Here is a 26,248-nt window from a genome sequence, read left to right as displayed (position 1 = left end):
GCTTCTGATAGTTAATTATTTTTATTTTAAATGTGCAGACTAAACAATAAGACACGTTTTAAAACCAGATTAACATTAGAGACAGTACACAAATGTTGATATACTTTGGAAGTTTATAATTGTTGAATTGCAAGTATGCATTTTAATTTTATTTTTTGTACAAAACATGATTCTCCCATGCTGGTTTTCACTTTGTCCCTACTGTTAGATGTCTCTCATGTGAGGTTTCAATAACCAGAAATTTCCACTTATTTGCTTTCCTGTATCATGCCAACAATGTCACGGCTTCAAAGTCTAACTGTTCAAATATTGTTACGTTTTATATTTTACTCATTGAATGTTCATCTTTTCCGCTTTCAGTGGAGCAGTTCACAGTTGAGTGTGAAGCAGCCGGGATGAGGATCAGTGCCTCCAAATTCAAGACCATGGTGGTGAGCCAGAAAATGGCAGATAGCCTTCTTTGCATTGGGGAAGAGGTCCTGCCTCAAGTGGAGGAGTTCACGTATCTCTAGGTCTTGTTCATGAATGAGGGGAAAAATGGGACGGGAGATCAGTAGGTAGATCGCGGCTTCTGCAGTGATGCTGAGCCAAAACGTGAAGCTCTCGATCTACCGGTCAACGTACTTTTCTACCCTCATCTATGGACATGAGCTTTGGGTTGTGACCGAAAAAATGAGACTGCAGATACAAGCGGCTGAAATGAGTTTCTTGCACAGGGTGTCCTAGCTCTCCTTAAGAGATAGGGTGAGAAGCTTGGTCATCATGGAAGGACTCAGAGTAGAGCCACTGTTCYTCCACATCGAGAAGAGCCAGTTGAGGTGAGTTGGGCATCTGGTTAGGTAGATCGYGGCGGTAGATCTAGGTAGATCTCCATGTGGTGCYTGGAACGCCTCCCTGGTGAGGCGTTCCAGGCACCACATGGAGATCCAGAGGAATCCCACGGACAATTGGACACAGCTGGAGGGACTGTGTTTCTCGACTGGCCTGGGAACGCCTTGGGATTCCTCATGAGGATCTGGCTCAAGTGACTGGGAAGAGGGAAGTCTGGCTGCTACCCCTGTGATCCGCTCCAGGATGAGCAGAAGATAATGGATAAACYGACCTTCCTCTCTTGAAATGTAAAATGTAGTCACCAATAAAGCAAATTAAAATAAAWATTTTTAAAATTGTAGAAGAAGAATAGAAAACAAGTCGTAATTAGTTGATCAGTCTTTATTATATACCTCATCATGTTTACTTGTCCTTAACAGCAAGGCTTAATAAAACTGACTCATTTTCTGTAATGGGAAACAGCTGATGGTCTGTTAACACTGATATATGGAGTTTAATAAAAATAATTGAAAGCATACCTGGTGAGCCCTTGGCGAGTGATCCAACTCTGCTACCCCGTCCATGCCCCAGAGTGCCTTGCTGTGACCCAGTCTCAGAAGATGTGGATCCTGAATGTGAGTGGCTTCTTTCTTTTAGGCTCCCTGATGACCTCTGGTACCAACAGCGTAGCTCCTCAGACACCGCTGCCCTCCCCCCTCCTCCACCACCCTCTCTCCCTAACGATGGAGTCCGTACGATCTGAGATCGAGATGGCGTGAGTCGGCCGCTTCCCTCCCCTCCCTCCTCCCCGCCCCAGGCCTCTTTGTAAAGTCCGCCTGCCGTGTAGGAGCTGGAGGTCTTAAACTGGGCCTTCACACTGTAGTGGCCCTCCTGGTCGCTCTCCAAGCTGCGCACCACGACGCCGTTGGAGCTGCCCTCCACATACAGAGGGTACTCCTTGATGCGGTACTGGGAGGAGGGCTGGCTCTGGCTGTGGAGGTAAACTCCATGATGACCACCTCCGATCCCACCTCCACCCGATCCTCCAACGGAGCCGTTCTTAGCTGCCAGATTTGGCATAGAGCCCGAGTTCGAGGAACCCAACTGACCAGCAGACCTGTGGGGAAAAGAYATTGGCATTTGCCTTAATTAAGACAGAGTTTKATCAAATGAACAAATAATCATAAAAACTAACAGCCTGGCCCTCACCTGTGCCTTTGTCGTTGCCTCTGCCTGGCTTTGGAGGGTGAGTCCTCTCCCAGAGTGGAGTAGTTGGGGTTGCTGCCAGGGGGTCCACCGGAGGGGCAATAATGCTCTGAGCTGCTTTGGCTGGTGCAGGATGAACAGTCATCCAGTGGGTCAGAGCCATTGGAGCCTCGTCCCGGGCCAAGGAAAAAGTCGGGACTGCCCAGGGTGTGCGGATGTGCATCGGGGTCGGACGCCAGCAGTTTGCCCTGGGACTCGAGGCTGGAGCTGCGGTTCCTAAAGTGCTGAGAGAGACTGTGCAGACGGGTGGGACTGATGTCCACTGACCTGTGAAGCGAAGGTCAAGAAAAGGTCACAAATGACATTTCAACGTCCAGAGATTTTCTGTCTAGGTTTCAGACTCATGCTGACTGACCTGGTGGAATGTACATAGTGTGGAGTTCTGGTTCTCAGGTCCGGTGTCGACGGCATGCTGGACTGAGAGTTCCAGTGARGTGTGCTCCTGATCGGGCTGCTCTGAAGGGAGTTACTGCCCCCTGCTTCCGCACTCCCAGAACTTGGAAAACGCCTGTGACTGAACAGAAGGGAAAGACGCTATTTTATATCACGCATGCATGTTTTGTGTGCATCTGTTTGCTTTCAAGGTGTTTACATTTAACATAYACAACTCAGTCTAAATCAAAGGMATATTTTGTGACATCACAAACACAAATCGTATTTTATTTTTATTGGTATCTTTTTCTAATAGGAGAAGATAATTGTCAAATGAAAGAAAAAGTATTAATTATTTCAAAAACGTTATTACCAACTAATGTGTCACGTGCAATTGTAATCAGTTTTCTGCCGTCCTGGAGTCAACACTTTGTTRAAAAAACTTTTGCTGGAATTACAGTTTGAAGTCTTTTGCATTCACATCTGGAAACCAAAACTCTTGCCTATTATTCATTGTTTAACAGCTCAAGCTTGGCCAAACTGAATGGAAAGCATCTGTGAATTCTAACATGTGAATCTAGTTTAGTCTAAACCAGYCCATATTTAGGCTCAATGTCCAGCTGACAGGTGAGCCGCTGCCTCACACTTCAGTCTTTTGTAGACCCTAACAGGTTTTCTTCCTCTGTATCTAGCTTTGTCCACTTGCACTGGATTTAGTTTTTTTTTTTTCCAGGTTATCAGAATAAAAAAGTCCAAATATTACCTGCAATACATTGTAATTTTTGTTACTTTTTAGTAGTAAATTCTAGCAAGATTCAAGGGATGTGGACACTTTTCCAAACCTTATCAAAAACAAAAAGGAGAGTTGGAATACCTGGAGTGAGAAGAGCGCTTCTTTACTTTTTCATAAGGCTCATCCAGTGASGATTCGCTCCACATCTTGGGTTTGATAGGAGATTTATCATAGTCAGAGCGAGTGTAGTGCATGTGTCGCAGTCCATCCAGGGACTGCGGGGGAGGAGGCCGGCTGTGAGAGGGGGGTCGCGGAGGGAGGCCTTTATGTGGCGACGCCACAGGAGAGAAGGTTGGGGTACCTGTAACTTGAGAATCATCTGAAATAAAAAAAGAGAGGTCAACACTCTAATAATTATTATGATAAAGTAAAACATTYAAGAAAATATCAAGTTTTACCATCATCTAAGACCAGTGCATCAGATAGTGAGCTGTCTTCAGAACATATATTGGCTTCTACAGGAAAGAAAGACAGAAAAATACATATATTTGTATGTTGAGTGTTTTACTTATACAGAAGAGACAGAACATAAAACGAGTAATACTACTTATGTAAGTGTTGTGGCTAAAGTCAGAGAWTCACTAAGAAATTGGCTAGAGATTGTGAACTGCTGATTTATTATTTTTATTTGGTAGGGATTTGTTTTATGCAGAGAAAGAGGGGGTGCAGGGACAGCAAGCAATACTTTATTTTACATTTTACTGTTGGAACAATTTAATTCTTTTTATGTAAAAAATTRRRAAAAAAMCCCMGTTTTTCTTTCAGACAAATTGAAATTCATGAACAGAAAACAAACAAGAAATCTCTGACAGGTACATCTCCACATAAATTGGTACCTTCTATGATAAGTGACGCCCTCTGCGTCGGCTTCTTGCCAGAGCGGACCCGATACTCATTGATGGAGTTTTCAATTTCCTGGAGCTTCTTAAGTGCATTCAGATAAGACGTTTTCCTCTGCTTCTTCAGCTTTTTGCTGCTCACGTGAGGATCGCTGGCGAGACGCCTGGCCGCCTCTGTAATCTGCGACTGAATGGCAAACTCCCGCTCCAAGCGCTCAAGCTCCTCCTCCTGGCATAAACACACAAGTGCAAACTTTATACAAAAGAAGCAACAAGGTGCTGGATTCCCTCAATGTTGTAGCAACAGAAACAAATGAAAAATCCAAAAACAACAAGCCCGCGCTTCCAGACACGAAATCATACTAATTCTCCCATGTCACACATTCGGTCAGACACGCAGAGAGATATCCGTGCCAGTAAAAACACACTGCGGAAATCATTTATCTATGCCGTAGCTGCACAGTCTCTCACCACTCTATTAAGACCCAGTGTCCCCCAATAAAAACAGTCCAGCATCAATCTATCCACTCCTACACAGCAGCTCTCTGGGATTTATAGAACAGAGCAGGTTGAATAAAGAAAACATATTCAAAACAGTAGATGAATGCAAATGCAAACATAGTGCATGCAAAGTCTGAGTTGCACAGCCCTGACTGGTAAATTGGATTGCCATCTTGTGATTCAAAGTAGCTTTCGCCTGCACTGGAGTGTGAGAGCACACACATGTGATTTCAGTTACCTCAACAGAGACAGGATAATGACATATTACCTTTTGGGTCTCTTAATATTAGACTGTATCTGTTCTTAAGAATCCTTCTCACTAACAGTGACCTTGCAGCACCGTTGGAGTAGCTTCTATTTCTGTGTACACAGTTTAAGGTGCTTAGTGTAAAATCATCATGACATATCTTTCTGCTTGGAAGGCGGTTTTTGTGATACTGTGTCCCTGGATTCTTTTCAAAGAACACAAACTCAGTGAAACACACGCACATTCAGGCACGCACACAATCCTACTATCACCACTTCCTGTGGTTCAAATGCAGCCACACTATATTTAGAAGCAGTGCTCTGTTGGAAAAACTACCCGTGGCACAAAAAGGAAGCAAAATAAAAAGCTAAACTTTTTCTAGGTGCAAAATGTATCAGATTGTAGGATTTTTCAACAAACCAACCTAACTTTATGATCTCATACTTTTTATTGTGCTTGTTAGGTAAGAGGAGGATCAGGACAATACAGGAAAAAATGCCGGACCTCGCCCTTTGGTAAGATTTTTTGCTCGTCCAGTTTGAAGGCAGTGCCAATCTTCCGTCTCACTGTGGGTGGTTCCTCTCCGGGATCAAGAGGATATTCCTTTGGAAGTTTCCCTGTCAGTTCCTGCAAAAACATTAGAGTAATAAAGTTGAAAAAAAAGRGGGGAATTCCAGGAAGTATTAAAGTTTCCAAAAATATTTGCCAATTCTGTGGCCATTTTTCTCATACCGCTTCTCTGATACAGATGCTCTTGAGTTCCTCTAGTCTCTGTCGCAGCGTTTCCTCCAGAGCTTCCTGCCTGGCCCTCAGAGCTGCCAGCATGTCCTTCTTAGCAGTTTGGGAACTGTCTGATTCCTGAGAGCCTGCAAGGCACAGACAACACAAAACATCAGGAGAGGTCTTGTCAGGGAGATTGGGRAAGGAGTAGAAAAGCTGCGTGTGCACCTGCTGCTCCTGCAGGATGTTTACAGGGAAGCGAATGGAACGTTTTGATAAGGGAGCTGAGTTTTAGAGCTGTGTTTGTGTGAGCACGCGAGTGTTTAGAGAAAAGGGCAATTTAGGACAAAGTCAGTGACGCACTTCRCCAAGACCCGGAGATGGTGCCAGCCTTCTTTGTACTATGCCACGTTGAAAACAACACAAACATACACACAGAGACCCTGTTCCTTTCTCATTGACGTTCAATGTGTGGCTGACCTTTCAGACAATACAGATGTGACCAATACGGAAAACGTTTTGTAGTTCGAAATAAACTGCAAAGTAAAAATAAAGTCTTATAGTTGTAAGKCGCATAATTTTTAAGGTCAAAGTTCAAAACAACTGCCAAGAACACAGATCTAAAACTGAACTTTTTGTATTTGTGCRTATTGTGATTGTCTATGCACAATTCACTTTGGCTTGTACACTAGTGTGCCAGCATTTCTTTCATGTGGCTGTAGTCATGCGACATTGTGGATTTACTGTGGTTTGGAACATGGCAGTTTTGCATGACCCAAATTCAGTTTTTATACACAAAGTATCAAAATTCACACAAGAAGATTTTTTTTCAAACAAAGAACTACATGAATAACATGAATAACACTTGTGAGACAAACCCATATTGTCAGTCTTTTGTCTGCTGTGTTGGTTTAGCAATCAATCAAGTTTTACCAGGACTGTGAAGGTGGTGATGTAGCAGCCAAACAAATAACTGTTCTTGAGTTCCTCATTACAGTCTAATGGCTTTCTGGGATCTAAAGGGCGTTTTCCTTTCAACTCTAATTTTAGTTGGAAAACAAACCTTGTGCCCCATTCATTACTTGCTCAGCACAGATAAGCATTGTTTTGAAGGCAATGGCARGTTTGTACTCAAAYTGCCGCCCTTTCATTCTCTCRCCCCCTAAATTTAGAGGAGGTAGGGGCCTCTGGAGGATGAATCTGTGACATGGAGGGTGGGAGTGATATCCCATGCATACTGAAAGACAGGGTGGGGTGTTTGTACAGTATATGCGTGAGAACATTCATCAGAGAATGAGTATTCTGTTTCCAGCGACAGCTGCTTCTGTCCTTCCAAAGCTCCTCACTGCCTATACCAACGCATGCAAACACATACAGAGTCTCGTATTAATCATTCTCCTTCAACGTTCGTCAAATCTTTCCCTTTTGTTTTTTTCCCCTCAACACACACAGACCCACACACAGGCACAYATACACACACGGACCTGAGGAGAGCAGGCTGCCGCTGCTGCCACTGATAATCTTGCCCTTGCTGCCCATGTTGGCCAATTTGGATGTCTTCAAAGTTCCTGTCTCTGTAAGATCTATCGCGATCTCACTCAGACTCCGCGCAGCGTGGATCTTTGACTGGAAARATAACACAATGGGAAGGTTTGTAAAAATATATTGTGTACAAATACAGTTGCATTTCTATAAATTAGGATATAATCAGTAACATATGCAGAATTATTACATTGAGTTATTACATTTGATCCTGGATAACAACTAAAGAAAAACCCAATCTCTGGTTTATCCAAATAATGTCAGAAGAGAGGTAACCAGAATGTTGGTGTTAAAGAAAGTGACTTTATAAAGAGCCTTATCCAAGCATAATATTAGAAAGTTTAGTGGAAGGAAAAAATAGTAGAAAACAGTGCAGCTCAATGAAGATAACCGCATCTGTGAGAAGGTTAGAGAAATAAATTTYATTTAGGAGTTTGGATGGGTTCACAAGTTCTTGGACAACAGCTGGAGTCAGTTCTTCAAGTGATACCACACATACAGTTATCCTGGACATGGACTATGCTAAATACTAGAGGAACCTTCATAAAAAAAAATTAAATCAGGACTTTGAAGAAAAAGAACTGGTCTGTTAATCGCTGGTCCATAATTCAGTTTTTAGATTTAAGTAAATTTAACATCGTTTCTTGGGAATCAAAGATGATGGCATTCTCTGACTTACTGCTTTGAAACTGACCTTGCTTTGCTTGCGGTCCAGGTAGAACTGATGCTGGCTGATGGCCATGGCCCAGATGGACTTTATGAGAGCCGGACAGGCGTACCAGGTATGCACGGCGATACCGCTGTGTCCGAATGTCCTTCTGGTTACCGACGCCCTACAGTAAGAGCGGACACAAGGCCTCCTTATATACACTGAAAACAAAAGATTGTTTGACTGCTCTAGTGGCTCCTGCTGCTACTGAAACTAACGAATAACGATGATGAAGTTGTTTCTTTATTTTAGAAAAGCCACACACAATGTCCAAAATTGTTTGCTCGTCCTTTTTTTAAACACACATCTGCAGCAGACCAGCTCACTCTAATGACAGCTTCCTTTAAAGAACACACCGCTGCTCCCTGTTTCACCCCGTCTGTCTCTTTTTCACCCATTCCCTCACTTTCTGTCTGCAGAATAACACTCCATATATATATATATATATATATATATAAATACAGACATGTTAAACAAACACAAGAGAGGTCACTTCCTCTACAAAGAGCTATATAACATCCATCTCTCCTTCTCCTATAATCTATCAGTGCTTTACTCTGTGTGTGTTTGTGTGTGTGAACACATGTTTAAGACTCCGACCATCAATCTGCTCCACCATGACATCCCCATCGTCTGCTGTGCTGCCAAGACAAATTTTACTACTTTGACTAAATTCGACTCCAACCTCTGTTTCCCTGCCCCACACAGAATATACTTTGGATCTCTGCATATCCCCATATGTTTGACAATTTACTTAAAGTAAAAGCCATGGGAAGATGTCCACAACTTAGGAAGCTTCCATCATTTAAATTAGCATGTTTTACTAGACATAAGACCAACACAATGGACTGTGATGATTCAATGACAGTCTTAAAATCTCAAAAGAATATAAAAAACACAAATCAATAAAGTGCTTTAAGAGCTTGAGTTTGTGATGTAAATTTACCTCCTGGGGTCATGAACTTCCACTGAAAACTTCTTCTCTCTGAAGTAAAGGTTCTCCAGTTGACGCCATTGAAACACCTGAGGTTTAGGAAAAACAGACAGCCTTTAGAAGAGCTCGGAGGAAACGTGCTTCACATTAAATCCTCACAGCCTTTAGCCCGATCTCTTTCCCAGAATGCTTCTTTTTGTTTGGCAGGGACATGCAAATGAATCAGAGAAGCAGGGAGAAAAAGAAAAGCTGATAAGAAAGGAGCTGTTAGGGAAAAGGAGACCTCAAATCTGGAGGTCTATGATCAGGTCCAGACCAGGCGGTCTTTCCACAAAGGCTCTCAGCACTGGATGACTTCACTCTGAAGTAAGACAGTGTGAGCGGAAGGAGTCTTGACTTTTCCTTTTTTTAAATCCTCTTCCGTCTCCTTCACGAACCATTTGCTTCTCTGTGAAATAAAGTCCAAGCCAGCTGTGTAGAAAAGCTTCCCTAAAGACGAGCTCTGCAGCAAGTGTGTAGGTTCAGTCCTTMMAAGCGTAAGAGGAAAAGAGAGGCTTGAGGTGGTGTGTGTTCACCATCTGGAGCCATGTGTGTGTGCAGAGAAAGTGAGTAAAGTTAAGTTTCCTCCTCTCCTGGAGTTTTGCTGGGAGGGTTTAGAAATGAGAAGGGGAGTTTATCCCCTCCTCATGACCCCTCCTCCCTCCCTCGGGGACTCTGTGTTCAGCTCCAGGCTGCAGTTGGAGGTGTGTGTGTAACAACGGGTTGGTGTAGCGGCTGTGAGGTGTGTATGTGTGTGTGTGTATGCTAGAAAAGTAGGAGTAAGGCTTTCTGTGGGCCTGGTTATAGAAGTGGTGTTGCTTTGYTAGTTAGAACTCTGCGTATTATTCTTCTTAATAGAGRAAGTAAAAGGAGGAGGATTTTCTACTTATATCAGTTCATCTGAAATGCAAGGAATTAAAGAAGTTGCAAACAGTGTGAAAGATATAAGGGAAAAGTCTTTATTAAAACAATAAACTGAAGGATATGTGAATTGCTGAAGTAATGCACAAAAAAGACAATTATGTCTAATTTGAATGTCTGTGCATCTATGAGGATATAAATGTCTGAGGGCAAAAAAAAATAATAATAAAAAAATCAGCTGCCTTATCAAAACCCCTGCCATACATTCAGTGGAGTGTGGAGTGCTAATGTAGCGTGGTGCTAAAAATAGCAGGCAGGGCAGATTCAGCTTGTGTGGGTGCGTTAGTTAGAAATGAGCCGGAGCTGCGGAGATTAGATAGGTCTTCTAGAGTCATGGTTCTAATCATTCCGATACTTGCATTGCAGTTAGTGGTACTCAAAACACATTTTTATATCAACCGTTCACAGTGCACAAGACTAACCRGCAGTGATGCAAGGTTCATACACACAAACCGACAAAAGACAGTTCAAATAAATGGAATCTAAAACTTCAGAGTGACACTGAAGCATTTTTAACTACTACCATACAAACACAATTTCAATTTAACCGTGTTTTATTTACTGTTAATAAATCCATGCATGCGTCAAATTCTGACCCTAACATCTAAACATTACAGGTGAAATTGAGACTCATTAAACCTACATTTACTATTGCTGAATTTTGTCAATTCAGTATGGATTGTATTCATGATGTCCTGTTCTTAGCTGACCAGAGTAGTGCCCAGTCTGATCTTCTGCTGCTGTAGCCCCCTCTCATTAAACACTAAAGGAATGCGTTCATGAACATATTCAGATTTAGTATGCTATATGTGAAGCAGATATTGAGAAGCAATTAAATCCTCACAGATGTCCAAATGAAACAATATTTTTGATTTTGGGCTTGTGAGAGACTTGCTTAGAGTTCTGACTTCAAATAAATAGTTTTCTGTTGAAACCTGAGATTTGGAAATTTTGACTTTTGAGTAAAAATCAAATGCCAAATTAATCTGCAGAGTATAATCAAATGTGCAATTTCCATTGGATTACATAGTTTTGTCTCTTTTTCAAATCCAGRTGTTGTTTTACTGTTCTGAAATGCCTGTCAACATAGCAGGACTTGGAAACCTTGCCCTGCCTGCCAACTTGTCATCATAGCTCCTTCAGTGTTTCCATATACTGCAGTGTTTATTATCATGCCRAGCCTTTAATGTAAGTTTTACATGTGAAGTATTTTTGCTGTATCAAATACTACTGTCATGTTATTTTGGTACATCTATACAAGCTTGTAGTTATCTATTTTTAATTCTGACCTACTTCAAAGTTACATAAGTCTATTTATTAAAAAAAAAAAAAAAAAAAAAAACCTTTGTAGCCCTTGTGTTTGTTTTAACAGCTACTTTTCTCTCTAGGATTAATGTAAAAGCCACCGGGTGGTTCTGTTATAAGAGTAGTGCGTGTACATGTGCACACGTTACCGACCCTCTTCCTCTTGGCTGCAGACTACTGCTACACAATGGGACAAACACACAAGCAAAGGAAATGACTGGTCATGATTCACCACTGAACAGAGCGCTCAAGTGTACAGACCCTCGCCTGTCTCATAATAATGTCAGCACAACCAAACTCACATCTATCACAGATGTAAAGGTCAATTCTGATAGAGTGCAAATGCCTTTCTCTGGTGTAGCAGACTCCCTGGAGATTACAGAAGAATAGAACATTTAAACAACGTAGGTCAGGACAGCTACAGTGACGCAACATATTATTCTTTTTTGGACTTGGACCTGTGTGCGAGGAAGACAATGGTTTTGTGTATGGGTGGGGATGCGACTGTGTGGCATCTAGACGTCGCCAAGATTGAGCTTCACATCAATCTTAAGGCATTTCCTTTTATTTATGTATTAATTTGGCTTTGCATAAATTACAACTTAAAACAATCCACCTTTTCCCCAAAAAGTATGCAGTTTAAAAGGCAGCAWGCTCTACATCCTAACACGTAAACAGAGAGTATGACGCCTTGCAACAGTATTTGAACTTTAACAGCATCATTACAGCTTGTGTTGTATTCTCAGGCGTTCCTGCCCTGAACGCAAATCTCTTTAAATTACAAATAGGTGGGTTCAACTTACAAGCTAGGTGCCTTTTGAATGCACTTAATTTTAGTTAGGGCTATCACACTGAAAAGAGCTCAGTTAAAATCCATGGCTCATTTTACATATTCTTATTAATTTTGATTTAAAAAAAAATTTACAATTTTTTTCCACTTCAAAATTACGAATCACTTTGTGCTCATCTATGATATATAATCCTAATAAAATACACCAAATACACATCCAGTTATATGACAAAAAGCTCCAGGGGTATGGACTTAAAAATGCAACAAGTGAAACCACAGTTTGCTCTGTTTTACCAGAAACATCTGATGACCTTCCGACAGTACCCACAGGTTAGTCTTAATAAGTCTTTAAAAGGTACTTAGTCAACTTGCAAACACTATAATTGTCGCCTAGAGGAATCACAAGACTCTAATGAAGCATCAGAACAGTGTGTGATTATGCAGTAAACCTGAGCATAAACATACGTCGCTGTGTAAAACAAAAAAACAGCTCAAATAGGTGTGGTAGATGGTGTGYATTTAAAACAACCGGCTCACACTCTTGTAAAAAGAAAAACAAAACATTTAATTACAAACATGACTTCTATGTGCACTTTTTATACGAGACAATGTGAAGTTCACTATTCTTTGAAAAARGAAAAACAYCCTGTGTTTTAAATCTGTATACTTTATTGTGACTAAAGATTTTACTCCACCTTCCTGAGTCACAGTGCTGACCACTGATGGTCAGTACAGAGTCAGTGGTTACTGGTACTGAACACTAAAAACACAAAATCTGCTTTCTGCTAGTTCTAATTGTGATGCCCTGTCTGACAAAAATAAGCAGCTGATTACATCCCTCTCTTTCACTCCTTAGAACTGAAAGTAAAACAGTCTGCTACTAACTGTTTGATTAAGGCAAATCTGGACTGTTCTCAATGGGGCTGTTCTGAACTTGTGATGCTGAAGAGGCCCAGAATATCCCAGTGTCTGCTTGTGAAAGCTTGTGTATGTCAGTTCTGAAGCTTAATGGACCAGTAACACACAATGACTGTTGACATGGCTGTGCAATACGTGACAAGTCACTTATGATGGAATGCTATGTCCTCTTTCTATGCTTTCTCAGTTATCATTCATGTTTATGTTACAGTTGTTTTAGAACAAGATGAATGCAACGATTTCTCTGTAAAAAAAAAAAAAAAAAAGGAAAAAAAAAAAACCAGGGTTTGGTGTTAACATATCTATAAATTGGATATAATATTAGACAAATAAAATTCACTATCATGTCAATGATCTAACACATAGCTTGTATCAGGATTCTTTAATGAGACGATTTCAACTGAAATTGTCCAAATTAAAATGCAGGCACACTCACAAAGCGGGTTASAGGCAAACAGGAAAACATTTAGCAGACAGGAMATGGTCTTCAGGATGGTGAGCTCAGCTTTTAGTTTGGTGCTTGTGTGTATGTGCATCAACAAGTTCCTCTGTTTCTGAGCAAAGTAATCAGTGCTAGTATTGGTGAGTWTTTGACGGTCAGTTAGTTTGCAAAATGAGCTTAACACTAGTGAATGCAAGATTTCAAAACCTTGGCCAGGACCACAAGTTAAAGGTGAAATAAACTGGTAGTCACATCATCCAGACACAAACTGACTGGAAGGAAGGCTTCCTCAGAARGGAAGAAATAAGTTGAGGACACAATGTCTCAGTCAAAGACCAGAGTCTCCAGACAGCTGTCATCCCTTCTCTACACAATCACAATGTTCTGACTCACTGACTGGAAAACGGACAAAAGGGAAAACAACATGCTACAGACAAGGTTCTTACATGTTTTTCATTATCAAGTACCATCTTTCCCATATTCCATTGGAAGAATAGAGCAAAAACTGAATGGATGGACAAATTAATCTATGAAAATACATTTTAGACAATGAAATGGGGAAATGAGAAAATATGTTTCCTTTCAAAGCCATACATTTGCTAAAGAAAGAGCAATTTAACCAAAATGAATGAGTACAAAACATCATATGCTAAGAATAACATTATCCCACTTTTACTAATTATATTCAGATATAACTAGTATATCTGAATATACTAATTATAAAGAGAGAGAGAGAGAGAGAGAGAAAGAGAGAGAGAGACGGAAGAACAATCTCACCTTCCTTGGTTTGATTTTGTCCTGGTAGTCATACTGAAAGATGCCTTTATAGCTCAAACCCAGCCACCATGGGATCCCCTGTTTGTCCTAAAAAACAGAGCAAAACTTCACAGATATCTGCTTGCATGCCCCAAGGAAACTAAAATCTGTGCAGCGCATGTGTGAGAAAAAAAAGTCAAGGCAGCGTAGTAAAACTGTACCTTTACAGCATAGTAATGCACTCCATATGTGGGCAGAGATTCCACAATGCTCATATAACTGTAAGGAGCAGAAAGACAGATATGTAACGAAAAACAGAAGAAAGTCTTTCACATGCAGGACATAAACACAACCAGAGACGCATAAACATACTCACTTTACAATAGCCTGTCCTCTAGATTGCCCACTGAGCTTCTTGTAATGCTCTATTACCCGGTCTTCACTGTAGGAGAGAGCAATAGAAGAAAACAGGGCATTGTTACAGTGACAGATAGTAAATAAGTCTGCATGATGATTTACTGAACAGGTTCTCACCAATAAGCCAGAGATGGGTGGTCCTTTAGAGCTTGAGTGGGCAGAGCAGGGAGCTTTTTTAAATCACACCTGGTTGCATCATCGCTGCAAAAGAAAAATATATTTTAAAAAAATTGTTTCATCCTATTGTTCTCCAAGTTCAATAGTGAGTTGAAAATGAGTTAACATGCCCATAAATGTYAACAGATACAAACACTCAATTAGGAATACAAAATTGATCATATATATTCAGTGAAACATGGGTGAAAATGAGTACAAGAACTGCATCCAGTCAAAAAAGAAGAATAAGTGCTGATGGCCAAGAAATGTGCACTATTTTAAGCACTGGGTGTGGTCCAAGTCTAAACAGCTGCAGGAAGAAAAAAGAGCAACAGAAATAGAAATAAAAATGTAGAATCAAACGATAAGTAAAGATAAAAAGGGATAAAAACGATCAGGGAATGAGCTGGAACAGATTAGGATGCAGATAGAGTAAATGAGACACGGAGCCATGTAGAAAACAACAAGCACTTGGCCCCGGATTCAGTTCTCAGACCTCCAGTGGCAAGAGTTCTTAATGCTCAACTCTAATCCCCAGACCTCACTCCAGCCTCCACCAAAGGCCCCAAAAGATTGGGAAAAGCCCCGAGAACATGACAACCTATGAGCTAAGGCACTGGAAGAGATCCCATCCGCCCAGCCTGCCTGTTCTTCGATGTGTGAAAACAGCTGTGTCTGCTTTTGTTCATATCTGCTTGTGTTGCTAATTACCAGGTACAATGCCTTGAAAAGAAACCCATACCCTCTGAACTTGTTCGCAATTTGCTTTGCTAAAACTACTAATAAAATTGGGAATTTATGTGACATATTAACACAAATTACCCCATAACWTTCCAGTTACAAATAGACATCGGTCTGAAGTCCACCGGCATGGAAATTAATCTCAGCATAATTAAAGCCGCTCTCTGAAGACATCAGAGCTCAACCGACCTCATCATTAAGACCAACGACTCCACAAAGCAGGTCAGGGTGAAGTTGTGGAGAGGTTTAAACAAAAGTTAATAACAAAAACAATGTTCCAAGCTTTAAACATACCARGMGGTGTTCGTTCATACYTCATCCAAAACTGAAAACAGCGCTACCCGATTAAAAACCTTACCAAGCCGTGGCTGTCAGCCTAAACTGGCAGCCAGTAAAGCGGTCTGTGGTGACACTGGAGAAGCTGCAGATATTCACACCTMATGTGGTGGAATCTGTTGACCTGACAGCTAGTAATGAAATGCAATGTAATGCACTCTACAAACATAGCACCAATACAAGAGAAGCAAGGTGAAAGTTATTGTTGTAAATGTCCCATTTTTAATTAAAATTTGCCACTCAAAAGCCATGTAGGTAACACAGGAAAAAGGTGGAAGAAGTATTTTTATTTATTTTTATGGCTTTATCAAAAGTCTAAATGTGCATGAAAGTAAAACTGTCCATCATGCTGAGACATGGGGATGGTGAAGGTGGAATCATGCTGTGGGAATGCTTTTCTTCATCCCCACAGAGAAAAGGAAGTCAGTTAAAGCAGATCGAAAGGTGGATTGAGCCAAATACCAAACAATGTTGGAAAATAGGGTARCTGCAGCAGGTAAAAGATTTGGTGGGTGTCACCGTGTAGGAAGACATTTTATTTTTAAGCGTAAAAGTGACATTGTACAATAATACGTCACAAATCATTATGGATTTGGACATTTTTATATTACWTAAAGTCCCTATGAAATGCCTTGTTGTTTGTAGTTATGACAAGTAAATCTGAAAAACCTGAAGGGGCAGGAATTTTTTGCAAAGAACACTACGCCAGGTTTCCTTATTTATTTTTTTTAGAAGTCTACTGCAATATGCAGATAACCATGGATAAGAAAACAGTCAATWCATAAAGATATTTTTACAGTTCCAAGAAAGATATGGTTTGGGCCTTTTACAGAAAAAAGAAACAGAACATCACAGACATATTTGGATATTGTAATGTAATTATAATTTTAGAAAAGATACTCTTACAATTAAAGCCAGTGATAATGTACGGCTTTGCAAAGGACAGAGTTTAAGGACCATAAAGGTGTGTGGGAAGAGGGGGTGAGTAAGGAGGGACGAATCAAAAGAATGTCTCCAGAGTGTTACATTCCAGCCCTATGTAGGATACTCTGTGTAGTTGCTTCTTTCACAGGAGTAACTGCGGTTATCAGCGCCACAACAAAGAAAGGAATCAGGGATGCTGTGTATTTAGGGTGACAAGAGGATCCACTTTATGGTCGCTACTAAAATGAAATATTACAGAAAAGATTGCTCGACAGCTTCTGAGTTAATCCAATTTAAGTTTAAAGGAAAATGAATGATGTTCCACATTTTTCAACAGTTATYTTTACATTAGGAAGTCTGTTAATAGTTAGCTCCAACATAACTCTTGAAGTCATATCTTTGCTTTTGATACAGAAAAGACAAAAAAAAATGAGTGAATCTAATGTAAAATTGTTGTATATCAAAATAAATGTTTAAATAACTTAAGCGATTTGAGAAGAAAATGAGTTGCATAGGATGTGAGTCACTTGAGGAGTGATAAAAACACAACAGGAGGAGCAGAGCAACAGCTGAACTCATCATCCCTACTGTCATGTTGGCTTCTGCTTTCAGGTTCACCACACAGTCACACTCTCTGACACATTCTTTACACAATGACCAGCTAAAGCACACTGAAGAAGATTAATTTTGTTGCACATAYTTTTAAAGTCAGATATTACAACTGCAGGAAAATTATTATAAACACTGTTAGTCTTAGTGGTTTTCATGTATTCAGTGCCCAATCTCCCTTAATAAAAGCTAAAATGGTAAACAGAATAGTRTGGGTATGCAAAACGGATTTTGTTCCTGCAGTGGAGCTTACCTGCTAAAATCCCCTTTTGCTTCCTGTGGAACAAAACAAACACATGTTAGAAACATATGAATTATTACTGAACAATAACCATAWATTCTGTTTATGTTCTGTTTGTAGAAGTGAATGAGTAATAAAAGGCGCACTGCTGGACTAAAGAGGGAACATTAAACATCCATTTAGAGGGGAACCTTTGAAGCTCTGCAGAAGAGATACCCGATACTGTACATCTGCACCTGCACACAGGAGGCGAGCCCACTCAAACACACAGAGATATAAACCATTCAGTCCAGGCTGTGTAACATGACCTTGCATAATCACAGTTAATGGACTGACCTATTCTAAAGGAGCGACAAGAAAGAGAGAAAGATGGAGGAAGAAGAGTTTTGATGTTAAAGACAGAACCTGAGTGTAATTTTACCAATCATTCTAAAATGTATTTAATGGAAAAAATATTTAATGYMAGCTTTGCATATTTTATATGCAGTAATATTTAGTAACAAAAAAAAATGAAACGTTAAAATGACATCAAAAGATTTAGTTGGAAGAAAATGAACTTACAGCCGAGACAGTTTGAACGCCCACAGCGCCTTCTAACACAATAAAAACTGATTGGCAACCACATTAGATAATTTGGGTTCAATTTGTTAATTATAAAACTAGCAGATTATGAAAGGTTAGACATTTTGAATAGGGAACAAACGCGTCACTTATGATAGAACTGTTTCATGTTCATCCAACATCCCGTAAAATATCTCAACTACTACAATTACTGTGTGGGCTAAGCAAAGAACCAAACAAATAAATAAGTATCATGATAGAAATTCACACAAATAAATACAGCATCAACTCGTACAAAAAAACAAAATCTCACTTGAAGGATGTAGGAAGCTAATTCAAAGACCACCTCACTGTCCACTTCAATGAGCTCCTGCAAAAAAATAGAAGATGAAGTCAGAAGTGTTGAGTAACACATTAAAAAGCAGTTAAATTGCAAACTTTGGCATTCATGATAAATGATTAAATTCTCCTTGCTTTACAAGCMACATTTCTCTCCCTTTCTAATCTGTGCAATCAGAGATAAGAGGAGACGTAAAGTGGACATTATTTGAAAGTGTGCCCTGGAAAAAACACATTAACAAATAATGTGCTAATCAGGCCAAGAGGTGTGAGAAGGGTACAAGTGTAGATGAATGTATCCATCTGTGGTTAGTTAGCATTTTTTCCAACAATGTGTGAGATAACTTCTCCATACACAAAGCTGGACAAAGGGATAAGGGTCAACAGGATGCGAGTAGTGGGTAAGGCATGCTAGGAATGCTGCTTTACAATCCACTTCTTAATTGGTTTGAAGTTCAGAGTCTTGATGAAATACGAGAATGAGAAAACCCCACAGTGGTGTGTACCACCCAGGGTGGCTGCAAATCACCCCATTTCTTTCTTTTKTATCCCCCGTAGTGCATATTCTTTTATGGTGAAACAAAATATTAACATGGTSAAAACTAAGCAGAAAATGATAAGTATATGTTAAAGTACTTCAATTTTGAATGATCAAAATCTTTTGCTGAACCTGGAAGCAATAACGCTGCTGTTCAGCTTTGAATACATACAAGGCATGCTGCACAACTAACTGCTATTAATTTACAGCTATTAACGCCAAACAGTTAAAGAAAACCAAAAAAAATAAAATCAAAAACATTTACTGTGTTATATAAGACCAAAAAACAATTGTTTATGTTGCCATCAACAAATTATTAATATAGCTGGTTAAACGTTGTCCAGCAGAAAGTCACAAATATCCTCCTCAAGGTGGGTAAGCCATAAAAGTTTATTACTAACAAAGCAGGCTCTACAGATTGCTGCATCCACGCAGCTTTTTGGAAAGTCGAGTGGAAGAAAAAATATGGTAGGTAAAGCTGGACAATAACAGGGATAATTGGAGGTTTGAGTGGATTTTAAAGCGAACTTTATTCAATAGTTTGGGTGGATCAATAACAAGTTGAAAAAAAACTCTCACACTCTTTCTATTAAGACAATCTTAAATCAGAGATAGCATCAGAAGCACCTTAGCTGATCTAAGGAGGAAAAGAAATGAACTGCAGCTCAATGGTTCAAAGTTCTCTGTGCATTTCTAAGTATATTTTGCCCTTTTTATTTGGAAATGAAGATTCCATAAACTGGAGGAAGTGTAGAGAAACAAMCCAAGCTCCAGTGTGACGTTTCCACAGTCAGTGATAATTAGGGAAGTCATGCCATCAAGTTTGCTATTTCTGTATTTAAAAAAATTCTGTCTAATTGGTCTTGCGCATAATTCTAACAATAATTAAAAAAAATGATCAGGAACACATTATATCACTCTGGCAATAAGGAATCTATTTATTATGAATTTCTATTTTTGAATTGAATAAGTGAAAGGAATAACTTCTTGAAGCTGCATACGCCCTGCGCCCTCTTCTGGACAAAATACACAACTGCTAGACACAGCTGTCAAATGCAGTGGTGTTTTGGCAGACCACATTCACATGGTACATTGAGCAGTAATTTTGCTAATTGTTTTCAATAATTTCCATTTTCTACCTTTGTAGTTCTTTGTCACAGTTAACCCCGATATGTATTTTCAACTGGCATTTACTAAGCCTGAATAAATGTGCTTCAGTAGTGCCATACGACAGTAAATGTGTCAAGTMATTCGTTAGCTGCTGGAATGTGGAGCAGCACACAGCGTGATGGCTAACAGCTGATGCAAACTGCTCATATTCACTGCTTCATGAACACAGCGTGCAGGATGAAAAGCCAAACTTTCCTCATGTGGCATCTCATCATTTAGGTCAAAAATGAAACACGCCTGGAGGCGTGTTTTGGAGGAAACATGCCTCCATGTCACCATCAAAGCTTCACCTAAAAACATCCCTTGATCAACTTCTGAGACTAAAATCATTTTAAGTCAAATAAAATTTTAGTTTGACAATTGCAGTCCAACATTAATGCACACTAAGCTTGCCAAAAATAAAATTTTGTTCATGAATTTGAATAGTTCTTTTCAGGACGGAATGATTAAAGAACAAGAAAAAAAAATCCTTTTAGAAAATATTAATTAACGGTACCAATTTGGATTTTAAACAGATTTTCTGAAGTCTTGCATTGCTACTCACATAYACGGTGAGTAGCAATATTTGYAGGTTTCACAAAACACGAAKACAGACATGTAGGTTGATAGATACAGAAAGTGTGTGACTTCTCTGCAACTGCTAAAGGATATTTAACAAAACGTTTCTGTTTTGCCATGTCAGTGATGAATACACAAAAACATTTTAACGACACCTTAAATACACAGGGGTTTGGATGACCCATATAGACACATCCACATATTATGTCAATTATATTTCAAACGTAAAATTAAAACAACGTAAAGTGTTTACCTTGTATATGATGGACTTTGCATTAAGAAAGAACAGCTCGATTGTTGCATTGTCCTTCAGGTAGGAAATACTTTCAATGTAAAACCTAAAAGCACAGAAAGAAAGTTGAACATGAAAACTCTGAACCATGTCAGTGAAGTTGATGAATGACATCTCCAAGTTTCATTCTCTTCTTTATTAGTTCTAAAAACTAATACAAAACATAAATGCTTTGGCTTTTACATTCAATTGCGATAGAGTGCAACAATTAAACTGACCAGAGGGGGGCACACCATACCAAGGGCTAAAGCSGTACAAGCATCTCTTCACTCTCRTTCTGCACGAAGTATCCCTCTCACCACGTTGGTTGGCAGTAATCCACTATTAACCTGTTATCGTCTGCACATTCCCACAATCTGAATATGTAGACACCTGCACTCACATACGCTGATGGACTTTAAATGTGCACATTATCTCTACCGCTGTGCAGCACCAGGAGTGATGCAGTACAAAAACACACACTCTCAGCAACACTGGAGAGAGAAGCACAGTAACCTACTTCTGGCAGATCGGTGAGCAGGGTACTAACATAATAATGCAGACTAAATTTAGCTCATGAATGCATGCAGACCCAGAGGGGAGCAAGGGTGGTGCACTGGGAGGCTACACATTGTTAGCTACTCGAGTGGAAATGTATCAAAAARATTCTGTGCACTACAGATGCTCTCGCATGCCCTTTCACATGTTTTTGCACTTTGAATTATCAAGTCTCTCTCGCAGGCATAAATTTGTACACTACAGTAATCACGCACAGCAAAAGCACTCATACATTAAACTTGTTCATATTTTTGGCACATACAACCATCTGTGAATTATATTGGGAATTTATGCGACATCGCATAACACTACATGGTTTTTGAATCTTTAAAGATAGAATTTAGTTTGCATTTGTATTAGGCTCCCACTTAATGCTACACTCCTGAATAAATTCCAGTGCAACCAAATGCCTTTAAGAGACACCTAATCAGTAAATGTTATCCCTCMGAGTGAAATTTAGTACAAACACAGGTGTTCTGTGAAGGCCTAAGAGGTTTGTTAGGGAACATTTGTGAATAAACAGCGACTTCAAAACCAGAGAACAAACTTCAAAATTTGGCATTATGAAAGAATGGCTTGCTGAAAGAAAAGCGTTGAAATCTTACATAAAATTTGACATATGGTGAGACGCAACAAATACAAGAGTGTAAGAGTGCATGCATCCAGGGCAGTACGGACAAAAAGTAGACTTTTTTTAGTGCAGTTTGCATTCACATTGTGCTTTTTTGCAAGGGAACTATAACTTGTAAACAAAGCCACGCGGGTGCCGATCATTGCTCCCACTGGACAGAAATGACGGGGGCGGGACAGAGCACAGACCCAGCATGAAAACAAACATGGAAATCCTGATTGTTGCATTTCTCTTGTGCTCATTTGTGCGGCCATTGTAACTCCAGCATGATTCTGAATGTCAAGAGAAGCTCATTCAATGCCTTTCTTGTGATGCAATATTTGTAATGTTGGCAAAGATTTACTGCAAATTGAATGGGACAAGATGACAGTAGCAGCATTATGCTGTAGGAATGATTTTCTTCAACATGGACATTGAAGCTTGTTTGAATTCATGGGAAAATGTATGAAACTAAATGCAGGACAGTCCTGGAGGAAAACCTGCTACAGGCTGCAATAAGACACAGATCTTAAACATACAGTGAAAGCTCCACTGACTTGTTTAAGATTAAAGAGTAATCATGTTTCAGAATGACCAACATCTAAACTTAATTGATGGTGATCCTCCCCACCCTCCGCCTTAAAGAAGAGAACTATGTCAGTGAGATAGGCATGTATAATGAGAACTAAGCACATATTGCTGTAAGTACTTTTGAATCAGTGGGTAGATGTGAATGAGCGTGTATAGGTATTGAGTGTGAAGGGTTGCAGTGGGCATCAATAGTTGAGGGTTTTGAATCGCTTTACTTATTGAGCAGMAAGAGAGAATGAGAGGAGCTACGTCAATATTCTGTGTGAACATTTAATTAAAGCCACAGTGCAAATGAGACACATAACAAGATCACCTCCTGAGGTAAGCATGCTGCACATTTATTCAATTAAATAAAAAAAAAATTACTAATCCCATAGGGAAATTAAATGTTGTTGTAATGCATTATTCGAGGTTCTTCAAAGAGAAAAACAACATAAACCTACAGCAAACAAAACATAAATACCACATAAGCATGCAAAGTGTATAACGTTCAGGCACAGAGAAAGACACAAATTCCAGAAAATTGTGCCCATTGGACTATATGGTGAGACTGATAATAGATAAAGGTCTGACATTTGGGATGATTGCTTTTCAAGCAATCTCTGGAGTGTGCATGTCCACTGAATGAATTTAAAAAATGCGGCTGGGAAGTATTTGAAAGAGGTTTCACCCAGTGTGACATTTTCAGAGATTGAGGTTAGCGACTGGCTTGAACTGTGTTGGGAGGGGAAAAGGGGACGCAGCCTCAAAATGGAGTCAAAGTTCACAGCATCCCCACCCCAACCTCAAACACCTATTAGTCTATGTAAATACACAAAGAGAGACCCTCATCCTTCAACCTGCCCAACTCGCCACCGCCCCATACACACTTGGTTGTTTAAAAAAATTCAGTGCCTGACATTTGATACAGACAGGSTCTCGAGTCAGCAGTTATCAATGAAATCTGCACATTTAAACCACATCGCAGTTGCATTGTGTGCCAAAGCCATTGTTCTCTAAATATGAGCAGAGAATGGGGCTATGGTGCGCAGCAGGCTCATTGTGTCATTAGCTGAGTTGTAAATGTCMTCCTGGAAATATCTAAACAATAACACTGTTCAAGGTCGTTAAAATGCATCAGGCTACTAGGTAACAAACAGTTTCACTTTTAGGGTTTTCCAGGATAATCTGTTTGTGATTATATTTCAATCAACATTTCTCTTTTCTCTTTTTAAATATTGTACTGGAAAAACCTACAGGCTAAAATACAATAAACCAGTCCCCATCTAAAGATGGAAAATAATGGTGGGGGCTACAAAACTTTTTCTAGGCTTTGAGATGCTTTGAGATTCTAGTAAGCCAAAGTCAGGGTTATCCAAAAATAGATAAAACAGATTAGTGGGGAATCTTCCTAGGAGAGGCGAGAACATTTTAAAATAGACTGTCCGCCCCTCAGTTTGTGGCCTTAAGCTCAAGCACACCTGGGTTTTGCCACAGGACAAGGATCCAAAGCRCACCAGTAACTCTACGTGTAAACAACAGCAAAAAAATAATAATGAASGTTTTAGAATGTTTAACTGAGATCTTGTTGCATGACCTTAAAAAGATTATTCATGCCTGAAAAACATTGATTTTGGCTGATCTTATCTGTGCTAAATAATTTAAAAACTGCCTTTATCTATGTCTGATCATAAAATCTATTTGATAATTTCCTATATTTCACATTTTTTGCCTTCTTTTAAAGTGTATTCTTGGTTCCACAAGGCAATTTGCATACGATTACCATGCAAAGCATACTGATGAGGTTTAAGAGGCTCATGACTGGCTGAGAGACCCTGTGGCGGGAGTTAAGCACTGAGGTCAAAGCTATTTCATAACTAATCTTATTAATCCGTTCCTGCATTCATGAATCTAGTGTATGTGCATGCACAAACGCACACATATGATAACACACATAGTCTTCTCTTCTTTTTCCACAGGGCTAATTAGAAGATGAAAGACAGACTCACCTGACACAGAAGTAGAGAACAATAGGACCAGACTTTTTAGGGAATTCATGCTCTAATACCCGCCGGTCCAGCTGAAGCCAACTGAAGTGGCCCCTGAAGACAAAAACAACCAGTCAATGCCATTAATCACAGGTGTTCATCCATCAGATTGTAATAAAACTAAATACCATGGTTTGTCTGCCTATCTAGCTATTTGAATATCATTTTATTTTCAATGCAGATACAAACAAATCATAGAAATGAACTGCGAGTAATTCTCCAGATTATTCAGCAGTAAAGTGAGCTGCAGACAAATCTTTTTAGAACATGAATATTTTCTTTAGCCTTTTTTACTGAGCTCCTTCTGACTTTAAAAAAAAAACCCTACAGTTAGAGTAATCACCCAAACATCTCTTCACAAAGTTAAAATTTCCACGAAAATGTGGGATTGTAATCAGCTGATTAAACATATTAAACTAATTGCCCTGTATAAAGTCATTGCTTTAAGACAACAACTTTCAGAGATATTCTTAAATATTTGAACAAAACAATATTGGCCTTTTTACCCAACACGTTGTGCCTTAAGAATTTTAAAGAATGGCACAATAGACAAGAATGGCAAACCAGGACTTGTTAAAAAACTTATTTTACAGTAATTCATCACCTAAAATTATCAGTGTTATATAAATATGGCAACATTATAAATGGTAAAAACTTTGCTTTTCTTCTGGAAAGTTCTGATTGAAGAATACAAGTTTCTCAACATGTAAAGTAACATGTCAACATGTCTTGAGGTTCATGCAGTACACAATTACTTTTTAGCTAAGGTGAATGTAAGAATGTTAAGGAAGTTGGGAAGGTAAGACGTTCCCCTTCTCACTTTTCTCCTTCTGTTTCCAACTGAGAGAAAAACTGCAGTGACGGCTTGTCGCCCTGGTAACCCTACATGGTCTCCAGAGCAACATCTACCCTCCTTCTCTCTCCTGTCATTGGTCCCTCCTCCCACCAAACACAACCCTACCCGTCTTGACAGCTGAACAGCATGAGCTGAATTGTCTGCTCTCTCTCTGTGGACAAACGTAACAAATCTACATATGATGGGATTCCTCCAGTGGACAGCTGATGTTACTTTGCTGGGTTTACGTTACTAACAGTGTCTATCACACATGTGTCAATGGGCACTGGGGTGAATCCTACTTGATATCAAAATTTGCACGTAAGCAAAAAAACATGAAAAACAAAAAGAAATAAATAAACCTGAGGTTTGTGAGTAAGTAAATCACTGATATATTTGCATGGCTACTATGTCTTTGTGCTTTGTCCTCCTAGGCCACAAATTACAACTAATTTGAATGTCACTTTTGCAATTCAAAAGCAATCTTCCACATCCAAAAGAAAACCTAAAAGCATTAATGCCATGCCATAGCACTGGTGCATTTCATAACAAGGAGGTCTGCTCCATCGATTTGTTTGGTAGAAAATATTTATTATTTAATTATTGTTCATATTATTTATAAATTATTTAATTTATACTTACTTTTTTCAGAGATTGCAACAATACACTCACTATATTCCATATCTTCTTTGAGTTCAGTTTTTATATGCGCTTACATTAGAAGTTTTATCTTAAAGGGAATTTACTCTTCATCAAGTGTAAAAAATGCACTGATTTAAAAAAGAAAAATCAGTTCTGTTTGACTAAAATAAATATATTGCATCTGTCCATTTGGCTTTATTTTAAAAAAAACTAAATATAT

At 39.4% G+C, this 26,248-nt stretch overlaps 1 protein-coding gene across 10 annotated transcripts in view; it reads right to left on the bottom strand.

The window, feature by feature from the left end:
* frmd4a (FERM domain containing 4A) overlaps positions 1 to 26,248 on the bottom strand; it is a 113,226-nt gene that overhangs the window by 10,475 nt on the left and 76,503 nt on the right. For 7 of the 10 annotated variants that reach the window (XM_017305248.1, XM_017305249.1, XM_017305247.1 and 4 more), the window contains exons 4-22: positions 24,513 to 24,605; positions 20,748 to 20,832; positions 18,203 to 18,259; positions 17,341 to 17,363; positions 14,439 to 14,522; positions 14,281 to 14,346; positions 14,126 to 14,183; positions 13,926 to 14,012; positions 8,746 to 8,822; positions 7,785 to 7,926; positions 7,033 to 7,174; positions 5,561 to 5,694; positions 5,333 to 5,455; positions 4,078 to 4,309; positions 3,640 to 3,696; positions 3,323 to 3,560; positions 2,432 to 2,590; positions 2,020 to 2,343; positions 1,350 to 1,927 (exon numbers count right to left, since the gene is read on the bottom strand). In XM_017305248.1, coding sequence (XP_017160737.1) covers positions 1,350 to 1,927; positions 2,020 to 2,343; positions 2,432 to 2,590; positions 3,323 to 3,560; positions 3,640 to 3,696; positions 4,078 to 4,309; positions 5,333 to 5,455; positions 5,561 to 5,694; positions 7,033 to 7,174; positions 7,785 to 7,926; positions 8,746 to 8,822; positions 13,926 to 14,012; positions 14,126 to 14,183; positions 14,281 to 14,346; positions 14,439 to 14,522; positions 17,341 to 17,363; positions 18,203 to 18,259; positions 20,748 to 20,832; positions 24,513 to 24,605 — 2,759 coding nt within the window. The remainder of the gene's footprint in view (positions 1 to 1,349; positions 1,928 to 2,019; positions 2,344 to 2,431; positions 2,591 to 3,322; positions 3,561 to 3,639; positions 3,697 to 4,077; positions 4,310 to 5,332; positions 5,456 to 5,560; positions 5,695 to 7,032; positions 7,175 to 7,784; positions 7,927 to 8,745; positions 8,823 to 13,925; positions 14,013 to 14,125; positions 14,184 to 14,280; positions 14,347 to 14,438; positions 14,523 to 17,340; positions 17,364 to 18,202; positions 18,260 to 20,747; positions 20,833 to 24,512; positions 24,606 to 26,248) is intronic. The other 3 variants (XM_008411283.2, XM_008411279.2, XM_008411288.2) reach the window with 1 other exon arrangement.

The sequence above is a fragment of the Poecilia reticulata genome, linkage group LG6 (assembly GCF_000633615.1).
Source record: "Poecilia reticulata strain Guanapo linkage group LG6, Guppy_female_1.0+MT, whole genome shotgun sequence".
In the NCBI taxonomy this organism is placed as follows: domain Eukaryota; kingdom Metazoa; phylum Chordata; class Actinopteri; order Cyprinodontiformes; family Poeciliidae; genus Poecilia; species Poecilia reticulata.
This window is presented reverse-complemented; position numbering and strand designations above follow the sequence as displayed.